We start from the raw sequence: 12,277 nt of genomic DNA on the forward strand, positions 1-12,277 counted from the left end.
TAGGTGCTCCAAGGCATGTGGGATTTTAGTTCCCTGACCAGGGTACCCTGCATTGCAAGATGGGTTCTTTACCACTGGACCTCCAGGGAAGTCCTAATCATGTCATCTTTGAATAAAGACAGTTTTAGTTCTTCCTTTTCAGTCCTTTTATTCCCTTGTCTTACTGCACTAGCAAGGACTTCCAGTTCGATGTTAAATGGAAGTGGTGAGAGAGCACGTCCAATCTTAAAGGGAAAGCATCAAGTGTCTTAACGTTAAGTATGATGTCAGCTGCAGGATTTTCCGTAGATGTCTTTTATCAAGTTGAGGAAGTTGCCACTCTATTCCTAATTTGCTGAGAGTCTCTTTGTATTATGAGTGCATGCTGAATTTTGTCAAATGTTTCTTTTTGAGTCAACTGATAAGGCGTTATGCTTTTTCTTCTTTAGTCTGTTAATGCAGTGAATTACATGAATTCATTTTCAACTGCTGAATCAGTCAGGCACACATGGAATAAATGCCTCTTGGTCGTGGTGCTAGTAAGCTTGTAAAACACATAAGCTATTACGATCACGATTACTGTTTTGCTGGTAGAGCTAGCACTGGAGTTAAGGCACTAGGGACTAAGATATCCCCGGGGAACTTTCACAACAGTATTAGAAATGAATAAAGCTGAACAGTTATGAACACAAAGAGCTTTTAGCTAATCAACCACAAATGAAAACAATCAAAGCATAAAGTGAAGAAAAATCCAGGTTTTAGAATGCTATCTTTTCTTACGAGAAAGTGACTTTTGCTACAGATTTCTCAATAAGCCCACTCATGGTTTCCTTAGAAACCTGGAGTAAGATGGGAAAGCAGAGGTCCCAGCCTCTCCCTGTCCCCACCACTGGATGCTGTTCTCCTGGCGCTGCAATAAGACACTGTCTGGTCTCTGCCTGAGCCTCCATGGGCAGGGAACCACCCTGTATCAGGAGAAAGCAACTACCCGCCCACTTCTATCCCCTGCTCCCTGCACTTACTGATCAGGCCTCACAGGTTCTGTTCAGTCCATTTCCCCATAAGAATCCCTCAATTACTTGAAAACCTTAATTACCTCCTCCCCAAGTCTTCACATTCCTAGATCCTTCCTCTGATCCTTGTATAACATGCTTTCTTTCCCTCACCCTCCGACCTGCTGATCACTGTGACAACCCTGTGTGACAGACACTCTATACCCCAGTCTTCACATGGGGCACTGAGGTCCAGACATAACTGTCTAGGAGTGGATGGATAAAGCATAGGAAAGTGGGATTATCACACAGCTATTAGAACTGAGCCATTCTAGTTTAAACTTTTAATTTAAATTTTTTAAAAAAAAGACAATACCAATTACTGGCAAGAATATGACGCAACACAAGCTTTCATTCATTGCTGGTGGGAATGTGACATGGTACAGACACGATCCAATAACTGTACTCATAGGTATTTACCCAGTTTATTTGAGGTCTTATGTCCACACACCAAAAAAACAGCATGCAAATGTTTATAGCAGTTTTATTCATAATTATCAAAAACTGGGAGTCCTTTGATAAATGAATGGACAGACAAACTGGTAAATCCAAACACTGAATAGTACTCACTTAAAAAAAAAAAAGCCATCAAGCCATAAAAATACATGGATGAATCTTAACTGCATGTGGCTAAGTGAAAAGACAGTCTGAAAAGGCTACATATATATGCGTTCCATTTTTTTCAGAGTCTGCAAAAGTAAAACTTTAGAGATAGCAGGTAGATCAGCATCTGGACCACCGCCTTCCTCTCCACAGCAAACCCTGCCTTATTCTTTGGGCAACTTCGACATCACTTGAGACCATCACCTTGAGACTATGGCCTCAAGGTCACGTTATCATTTCAGCAACTATTACCACCCACCACTCCAGTCACCTCCCTCTCCTAATTACCCAGGACTGCCCTGCATCAGAGACCTAAAGTTTCAGTCTCGGGCCATAACCTTTAAACCTTCTAGCCCTTACTTTCTCCTTGAGTCCACCCCCACCCCTGTGCCCACCCTTCCCTCCTGCCAGACTCTGGAGTCCCTGGCAACCCTTCCCTTCTTAAAAGCAGACAGATCCTCTATCATTTGTCACTTCAGTCCCTTGTCCTGTGGTCCTTCAAAAAGAATCCGCTTTGCTAATTGTGGATGGATCCACCACTTACCTTCCTGTGCCCCTTTCTTTTTGCTGCAAAGTGCAACTAGAAAAAAACCATCCACCCTCATTCCCTGGGGCCACTTTAAAAGCCACAATCTCTATTTCATCTGGTCCACTGGCTCTACCCTTGAGTCTTTCTAGATTCCCAGGGGCAGTTTTCTCTTTTCCCTGGAGTGGCTTTTTCAAGCTTTCCCCAACCCCCTCAAGCTTCCCTGCTGTGTCCCCAGCTTCACCTACAATTCCTTGGAGGAAAGAGGAGCCACGAACCTTGCACCACACCTACAAGCAGACCTGTGTCTGCATCTTTCCTTTCTGCAGACTCGTCTTTTACAGCACAGAGGGCCCAGGTCCCAGCCTCTCCCACCTTTGCTGGAACTTCACTTCATTATGTATACCCTCTCTCTTCTCATCTTTAATTTTTCCTGGTCTGCTGGCTCCTTCCATTCAAAATAAGAACATCCCCAAGGCTCTTTCCACTGAAAAGAAAAAAGGACTATTACCACCTCCCTGAATGTCTTCAGCCCCTCCAGCCACTCCTCATCTTTCTTGTTGGGAGCATCGCCTACATCTGCTCTCTCCATTCCATCACACCTCCTACGGCTCAGCCTGCTACAGCCCAGCTTCTATTTCACATCCCCACAAAACAGCTCCTGCTGAGCTCACCACCGCTGTGCTGCTAAGACTTTCTTTCCAGTCCTTTTAACTGACCCATTCTGTAGCATTCTCGTATCCTTGAGATCCTGATTTCCAAACACCACCCTTTCCGGGTGATCTTCTCATCCCCGGGCTGCTCATTCTCAGCCCCCTCTCCTCTGCCCTTCCCGCTCTCATGGGGACTTCTGTTGCTCCCAGGGTGATCTCATCCACCCCTGTGCTTCGGATGCATCTGATTCAATACCTGCATCTTCATGCTGGATCTTTCCCCTGACTCCCAGATTCAAACATCCGATACCTGCTGCATAGCTGAACTCACACGTCCAAACCCTTCTCATCTCCTCTCTCACAGCTGCTCCTCCTCTGTGCTTACTATCTCAAAGAGAGATGCTGCCAAAGACCAAAAGGGCCCTCTTTGCTCCTCCCTGTCATCTCCCTCCACGTCAATCACCAAGAGCTACCATTTGGTCTCAATACTCTGTTGAGTCTGGCCACTTTACACCTCTATCCTTCACCTGGATGAATGGGACAGACTCCAATCCAGTCTCCTGACCTCCCTTCCTACTGCCCACACCTCTCCTCTGGTTTTCCCATCCTAACGCTGATTCCCCTGGACTGTCAGCCCCTCCATTACTTCTGTCTCCCCAGCTAGACTGTGAGCATGGGCTACATCTAGTTTACTGAACCAAAGACAGAGCCTGGGACATGGTCAGTCAACGTCTATTAAATAAATAAATGAATGTAACTAGAAGTAATGAGCCTCAAATGAAAGTGGGTTTATATAATGAGGAAACAACAGTTGTTTGGAGGTAGCTTTTGGAAGGGAAAATGCTAACACTGCCTCCCAGCCCTGTGATAAATGAGGTCTGGAAAAACGAGGGGGATCTATTGGAGTCATGTTCAGAAAAATGGGGGAGGCCCTTCAATAGAGAAACTCACCAGCTATGTGACTTTGAGCAAGTTATTTCATTTTCTAGAACCTCAGCTTTCTCATTCATAAAATGGGTTTAAAATATCAGCCTCAGTGGCCTTTGTGAAAACAGAATCAAATGCAGGTTAAATGCTCAGTACAGTATCTAACTCAGTTGAGTTGGGCCTAAGTGCTCAATAAACATTTTTTTTTTTAAGAGTCTTGATTAAAGCCAAGAAGGAGCAGGAACATTCAGAGATTAGGCTAATGACTGAGGCGGGGGGGCCAGGAAGGGGGCAGTTAGAAGATAGACGGGACTTGAGAGTGATGGGGTATTAGCAGGAAAGCTCCGACAGGATGGAAGAGTGCAAGAGGGAAGAGGGTCTGTGGGGGCCTTGCCATCACTCTCAGCCACTTCCTGCCCAAGCACCGACTCTCCTGGAGGAACTGTCAGTCCTCCAATCTCACTCCCTGCCACCCAGTTCCCTACCCGCCTCCACCGGAAGGCCTGCTTCTGAGACTTGGCCAGCCAGAGCCTTCTGTTTCCTGTCAGGGCCATGAGGTCAGGGTGCACAGGACAGAATCCAAATCAGGGCCATCAACCCCGGAGTCTCAAGTCCAGGACATGGAATGGAAAAGGGGCAGGTCTTTTCTGCGGGTGTTGCCCTCACAGGGAGCTGCTGACAGCCGTCTCGAAACCAGACAGGAGGAGGCTGCTTGCAGGGAGCTGGCACAGAGGAAAGCGGGAACTCCGGGTGGAGAGAGGAGTACCTCCCGAGGCCCCCCGAAATACGTGAAGTCTAACCTCTCCCTGGATTTGTTCCATGAGCCAGTAGGGGTTTCCGTCATTAGAAACTATGTGTATATATCAGTCCTGAGTAGAGTGAAAGCTACCCTCCAGGGCAAAGCATTGAGAACCTCTGCTCTGTCCAGTCCCCACTAATACGTAAGGATCTTGTGACCCGTACTTGGACTTGCCCCAGCCTCAGAGCAGGTTAGCAGCCGAGACCAGACTGGAACCAAGTTGTCCCAATTCCCTGTCCATCTCTTCTGAATTCCTCATTTTCAGGACATAATCCCCACCCTACCGCCAGCACTTGGGCCCAAAGCTAACCTTCCTTTCAGCTTGTAGCTCCCATGACGCTACCACCTGTTTTAAAGCTAATTCTATTTGTTTACTGTGTGTCAGGTGCTAAGCTAAACCTTTTACATCCATGATTCTCATCTGATCTTCAAAAACCACTTGAAATGATTCTTCCTATTTCGTAAATGAGGAAGGTCGGAGGCTGAAAGACAAGCCAAGATCATACGAGTAACAGGTCGTAGAGCTAAGATGCACCCTCAGGTCTGCTGGATTCCACGCGACCACAGCTTCTCAGCCTGCTGTCCTCTAAAGTATTCATGCACAAACTCGGGGGCTGTGGGGGGCTGTGGGGGGCTGTGGGGGGCCAGCAGCAAACCCAGTTACTTAACTTAAATGCACTCACTTAAATGCAAATGTATACATCTGTGTATTTATCTAAGGGCAGGTTCATAGGTGATACATCAGATTCTCAAAAAAAAAAACAAACCATGATCCAAAAAAGGTTGAGAACTTCTGGCTTTACGATGAACTCCCTGGGGCCAAGGCACAAGCCTGGCCCATAACAGGCCCCTAGGGAACTCAGCCCAGCTCTTCCGTCCCAGCCATTCCATAAACAAATGCTAAGGGACACAGGCCCCATGGAGGAGCAGGCACGTCCTCCGGGGCTGACCAGAGCACTGGCTCTGGTTTGGCCACAGGGAGCCTCAGATTCCCCAGCCACCTCCTTCCAATCAGCTAATCTTCCCTTTTCCCCACCCCATCCCAAAAAAACGCTTGAATGCCTACTAGACACAGACACTGTGCTAAGAGCTCTACCTAGATCATCTCATTTAATTTTTGAAACAACTGTGCAAAGTGAGTACTAACTACCATGATTTTCATTTGCGGATAAGGAAACAGGCTCAGAGAGGTAAGTGACCTGCTTGCCTTTAGCTGGAGTCTAATGAGCAGCCTGGTTGACACATATGAAAGTCAGCCAGGAGGAGATGGATACCAATCAGTTCATCTCAGGGAAAGCAGCCCTGGTGGCTGACGGCCTGGCCGTAGGCCAGTTTTCAAGCCAGAGCTGGTACCAGGGCTGCGTCTAGGAACTGCTCTCTAAGCGGCTCACAGGCCGGCAGGAAGACCATCTCTCAGAGCATCCTGTTTGGGAAAAGGCAGCTTTACTTCTGGCTCGCTTCACCCGCTTGGTCCGAGCTGGACACAAAACAACTGTTTGCAGAACAAGCCGCGCTGCCCTTTGCCAAGCTGACCTGGCCTCCGCGTGCAAAGCAGATTACATCAGAGCCCCCAGTGGCCCTCCTCCGGGAGCGCTGTGGCTGATCAGAGGTGGGACTCGGCTGGTTCCCAGTCAAATAGTTTTGCTAAGGAAACTATGAATCCCCTGATAGTGTGTACACATCTGGTTGTTTTTAAAAGACTAAGCTCAGTTGAAAAGGAGAAGATTTTGAAAATAAAGAGTAAAAAAGAATAAAAACACACAAAAGGCTTCAGAATTTCTCTTTTCAAAACAAACGATATACAGTCCCTACCGCAGATGTAGCTAGGCCTTCCGTAGTTCCTACTGTATCTCATAAAACAACGGTAATGCGAACTCCAGCCCCGATCAGCTGACTACAAGCCGGTGCCTCTCTGGGGGCTCCCGCTGTGCTTGGGGTGGTAGCCAGCCAAGGCTGGAGAGGCTGAATGATGGTGATGCATAGCACCCGGCATTTCCGAGAGGGATGGCCCAGCTGGAGGGAAGGCCCAAAGGGAACCCAGGCCCAACACTCCAGGCTCCAGTCACGTACGCTGTGCAACCTCTAGGCCACTGTCCTCATTTGAAACCAGAAAAACAAGAACAAAGAGGAAAGACTGTCAACAGCCCCATTTGGAGGTTTGGTCTATTCAAGGGGGTCTTGCAGGGTACTTTCTACCGAAGATCATGTTCTGGCAGGTCTGTCTGAGCAATCAGAAGCCTGCCCTCCCAATCCCCCTGGCTCCGTTGGTCCTTTAGGTGAGGGTGCAGCTTCATACCAGCAGCAAAGTTTCTGAGTGAGCCTCGTCGGCCTGTAGCAGCATGAGTGGGGCCAGCGACCAGGTCATCAGGAATTCAAATAAATTCAATTCAAGGAGCATTCCTTAAGCACCTCATTCTTTCACTCTACACATACTTACTGAATACAGCTGACACGGGGTAAGGTGGTAGGGGAAACAGAGATGAACAAGACAGACACAGTTCCTGTGGAGCCCGCAGACTGGCAAGGAAGATGGAGACTAAAGAGCTACACAAAGTACGGACAGACGGGGAAGGGACCACACGGAGAAGCAGAGGAGCAATGAGGGGACATATGACGGAGAGCCCTTACACAGGCTGGGATTCACCGAAGACTCCTGGAGAGGGTGACATTCTGGCTGAGATCTGGTTAGGAGCTGAACAGGGAGAACAGCACGAATGGGGGCCTCGTGGGACTGAGACGTGATGCAGCAGGAAAGAGGAGGGGGGCCAGGATGGCCGAAGACCACAGCGTAGAGGGGAGGGATAAGAGATGAGGCCGGAGGGGCGGACAGAGGCCAGACCCACCAGGCAGGACCTTGCAGGGCATATTAAGGCTCCCGAAGAACCTTAGTTTCAGTGGAACTGGAAGCCACTGAAATGATTTAAATATAGAAAAGATGTGTTCAATTCCATCTGTTGTATGAAAAAGGACTGTGATGGCACAAGCATGGATGAAGGTGGAGGGTTCAGGAAGAGGGGTTTGGACTGGGGCCGGTGCCTGGCAGTGAAGCCTGGAGGGGCTCCCAGCCTACGGGGGACAACAGATTGCTATCTGCACGCACACATGCAAGGGGTGTTCTTACCTGGTTAAACCTCCGGGTAAAAGCCACGACGTTGGGGGCAAGACTATGTTTCTCCTTCTTACTCCATCCACAGCTGGCTAGTTCCTAGGAAGCACAGAGTCAATTTCAAACAGTGATTCCAATGAGGATGCAAATACAGATGGGCATCTACCTGGAAGGTGGGCCCAGAGGTGGGGAAGGGCTAAAACCTTGGCCATCTGTGCCCTCCCAGGGTGGGGAAGAGTCTCCTCCCCCTCTGGAGAAAGGGGCTGGCTCCACAGGTAGAGGGGCATCCTGGGACCCCCAGAGGCGAGGGTGAGAAGCAGGTTACTGATCTCCACAACCCCAGCCACATCTCTCGGGACTTCTGTGCCCAAATTACTCTCAACCCCACAAGGCCACTCTGCCAGCTCCCTGGGACTAGAAGTCCCTTCTTAATGCAGACTGTCCGATAGAGGGTATAATGTTATAAAAAGCAGGATTCACCGCCCCCTCCCAGGGCTAACTTAAAATTAAAATCTGGCTGAAGATTCTCATTGGCCCAGGGACATCCTCCATTACTGGAATCAGGGAACAGCCCAGGCCAAGCCCACTGCGATCAGAGAAGCTTTGGGATGACCTTGGATTCTTTCCTGAAGCTGGCCTCTCCTATCTCTCACAAAAGCAAAGGGGGGGCAGGAGGAGAGGTGCCCTTCTTCAGGAGCCTTGTCTCTTTTTTCCTAGCTGGTTTAGCACTATAATTTGAAGAATCAAATGACCTAAATATTACCTATCAATGAGGCTGGTACCAAGAACCCTCCATGTGTGGGCAGGGGACAAGAAGCCTCACTTTTTACCTCACAGAATTCTCACCATATCAGTTTTAATAAAGAAGAGGAGGGCTCAGCACTACTCATCCTCCTGAATGAATCCTCTGAAAATCACTCAGTCGTGTCCGACTCTTTGCGACCCCATGGACTATACAGTCCATGGAATTCTCCAGGCCAGAATACTGGAGTGGGTAGCCATTCGCCATTCCCTTCTCCAGGGGATCTTCTCAACCCAGGAATCTAACCGGAGTCTTCTGCACTGCAGGCAGATTCTTTGTCAGCTGAGCCACCAGGGAAGCCTAAGAATACTGGAGTGGATAGCTTATCCCTTCTCCAGGGGATCTTCCTGACCCAAAGATCAAACCCAGGTCTCCTGCATTACAGGAGGATTCTTTACCAGCTGAGCTACCAGGGAAGCCCATTAATTTGGTAGCCGTTCCCTTCTCCATGGAATCTTCCCAACCCAGGGATCGAACCCAGGTCTCCCGCATTGCAGGCAGATTCTTTACCAGCTGAGCCACCAGGGAAATCCAAGAATACTGGAGTGAGTAGCCTATCCCTTCTCCAGCGGATCTTCCCAACCCAGGAATCTAACCGGAGTCTCCTGCATTGCAGGCGGATTCTTTGCCTGCTGAGCTACTAAGGAAGCCTTGGCTCCCCTTCTGCTCCCCTTCTTTTCACAAGTAGACATGAGTCTCTAAGCCGCAGAGTTTACCTCTGTTTACCATGATTCTCCTTGTCTGAAATGTATATCTGAGTTTCTTTCCAAGTGTATACTTGACCTACCTCTGCTCCACTGAGCCCTCCCACCACCCCACTTTAGAACACACGCTTCCATCAGTCTGCAGATGTGTATCACTGCCCTTTTGAAATGTAATTGTGAAGGCAAGGGTCTCTCTCCCAGGTGGACCCTAAAGCCAGCTCTGAAATGTATGGGCTATAATCTGATAGAAAAGAGATTTGTAAAACTGATGTTCAAGGACTGATTGTCGCCCAATTGCTGGTGACAGTTGCCCCCTTTGTTTTTTCCTGAATTCTTTAATAAACAGCAGAAGTTATATACATATCCATGGGAGGGGGTGCACATTGCATGTGTGTAAGTGCTCGTTTAAGTCAGTGCTTGGGTCTTATTTTCACACCATAAGTAACGTAGGAAGCCATCCTCAAAGGGAGCAGCGTGGACCTTACAGATAGACTGAGGTCAGAGTCTGCCCTCCACGTATCAGCTGCATTCTGAGAAGAACCTCAATTTTCTCATCTTGAAATGGGTATGATGATATATTTACCCACGAAGCTCTTGAGAACAGGTAAGTGAGATTAAAGCACACACAGGGCACCTGGCATGTAGCAATTACTTGATAAAGGTCACCCCCCTCCTCTTCCCAGGGTCAGACATGTGCTATCAGACATGACTTTAACTCCAAACACTCCCTTCTTTATTCCACATGTGCTCTCACTGCTGTCTTGAATTACTAACAAAAATCTATCATTATTTCTCTTTCATTTTGCTGATGTCACGCAGGCAGGAACCAAAGCAGGTACTTAATACATCTGCCCCAAATTTGCTTGATTTGAACATTCCTAAGACCTTGATTTAAAAACTGAATGTGGGGACTTTCCTGGTGGTCCCATGGCTAAGACGCCATGCTCCCAATGCAGGGGCCTTGAGTTCAATCCCTGGTCAGGGAACTAGATCCCACATGCCACAACTAAGACCCAGCACGGCCAAATAAATAAATAATTTTAAAAATAAATAAATAAAAACTATGTGCAATTTTTAGACCCTTTCACGCTACAAGACATGTCACATTCAAAATTAAAACCTCAACAGGGCAAAACACTATGTTTGAGAAATTCCTTGATAAAAGAGAGAGAGCCCTTTCTTTGCTCTGAATCTCAACCCTGTCACTCTTTTCCTTGGGGACCGCTTTCCTGGCATTAGTATCAAGAGAGACAAAGCCCAACAAAGGAAGGGACACGCGGGGCGCAGGCCTGGCTCACAGCGGATTCATCTGGGGAATGCACAGGGCATGAGCCTTCCTCACTGCTGAAATCTCCCAAAACCAGTGCAGAGAGATTTATCAAGATGTCAAACGAAATAAGACCGTTCTAACTGCACTAAAACAAGTCCTGGGCTCAGCCTCTTTGGCACTATTCCTCTTCTGTGTTTTGGCCTTATTGGAATACAAGAGATTCCATCTGTGTGAAGCGGGTTTGGAAAATGTGAAGTAATAGAGCAACACTCCTCCAGTCACTAATGCCTAAAAAAGGTCTATGCTACGGAACTGATTGGAGCATAATTAAGTTAAAATTGACCAGAGGAGATGGGGCTGATTCGGAAGGGAGGCAAGGGGCTGGCATGAGGCTGGTAAGGCCCTTGTAGCCTGCATGCTGGAGAGCCAGGCTGCTGTCCCCAGGCTGCATGGGGCCCTGATCCTGCCCAGGCTGCTCCTGGTTCTGAGCTCTCTGCCGAGGTCCACTGGACATGAAAGGACAGGAAGAACCCGGTCAGTCCTCGCCAGCTTCCTGTAGCACCTCTCCTCCACTATGAGGCTGCTTCCCTGGGTTTATCAGGGAGAAACTTTCTGCCACTAAATAAACTGCCTCCTCTCCCTTCCTCGGGCTTCAGTGGAAGACAGGTCCTGTCTCCATGGGACCCATCTCCTGGGCTCTGGCTCCCTTGCCCTCCCTGTTCAGAAGTCTTGCTCTGATGCCTTCTCTGGCACCTGTATCTTCAAACCTCTTCCTCTCCAGTTTCTTTCCCGCTAGCATTTCAAGAGGCTTAGCATAAGCCTCTCTGGCTAATAATAATAATGGTGATGACATATCACTTTGACAGTAATAACCAAGGCCATCTTTTCCAGACCTCCAGCTCCTCCAGCTTCCACTCACTCTCTTTGTTCCCTTTCCAGGCACATGTCTTAAAAGCGTTCCTGGCCACCTCCTTCTTGATCCCCTGGCGGGGAAACCCCTCTGATGTTCTCCTGGTTGAATTCTCACCTCTTGTGCCCCTCCCCCCTGCCATTCCCAGTGGTTTTTCAGTTGCTTTGTTCTTTTCTGACATGTGTCCCCCAAGTAGTGAAAGTGTTAGTCACTCAGTCATGGGATCAACTCTCTGTGACCCCATGAACTGTAGCCCAGCAGGCTCCTCTGTCCATGGAATTCTCCAGGCAAGAATACTGGAGTGGGTTGCCATTTCCTTCTCCAGGGGATCTTCCCAACCCAGGGATCGAACCCAGGTCTCCTGCATTGCAGGAAGATTCTTTACCATCTGAGCCACCACGGAAGTTCCCCATGTCTCCCAAGCCCCACCTAAACCTGTCCAAGGTCACCTTCCAAGAAGGTGTCTGCATCCCTTCCAGGAAGATCACACTTTCCCATGGCTTCCAGCACACGCCTGTATCCAGTCCAAGTTTCTCTTCTGACTCCAGACCAGTAGAATCAGACACCTCCTGGCCACACCTTTCTTGGCCTCCCACAGGAACCCCCAAATCAGAAGGCCCAGAACGAAAAGGGTGTCTGATCAGCTGCCTTAAATAAAGAATACCTAAAGACGTGAGAATCATTTAGATATTCAATCAAAGGACAGTGTTTACAACAAATTGACCATGGAAAAAATCCCTAGCCAGTGTAAAAACAATTTTGTCTTAATACCCCCATCTGTAAGCATGCCCAGGCGATAACAAGAGTCAACACTGGTCTCCGCTCACCCTGGAAGCTTCTCTGGCCACCAGCTTTGTGCTTAGGGTTTTAGCAGTCAGATGCCCTGAGGTGGCCTGAGAAAGGCCTGACCTGACTGTGTCTGAGGTCAGTGAGGTAAGGCCCTGGA

At 48.5% G+C, this 12,277-nt stretch overlaps 1 protein-coding gene across 21 annotated transcripts in view; it reads right to left on the minus strand.

Annotated features, from left to right (window-relative positions):
* RALGPS1 (Ral GEF with PH domain and SH3 binding motif 1) overlaps positions 1 to 12,277 on the minus strand; it is a 295,428-nt gene that overhangs the window by 186,600 nt on the left and 96,551 nt on the right. For all 21 annotated transcript variants that reach the window (XM_081587230.1, XM_081587226.1, XM_081587219.1 and 18 more), the window contains exon 6: positions 7,661 to 7,744. In XM_081587230.1, the coding sequence (XP_081443356.1) occupies positions 7,661 to 7,744 (84 nt within the window). The remainder of the gene's footprint in view (positions 1 to 7,660; positions 7,745 to 12,277) is intronic.

The sequence above is a fragment of the Giraffa tippelskirchi genome, chromosome 4 (assembly GCF_054371585.1).
Source record: "Giraffa tippelskirchi isolate mGirTip1 chromosome 4, T2T-mGirTip1v1.2.pri, whole genome shotgun sequence".
NCBI classification, from domain to species: domain Eukaryota; kingdom Metazoa; phylum Chordata; class Mammalia; order Artiodactyla; family Giraffidae; genus Giraffa; species Giraffa tippelskirchi.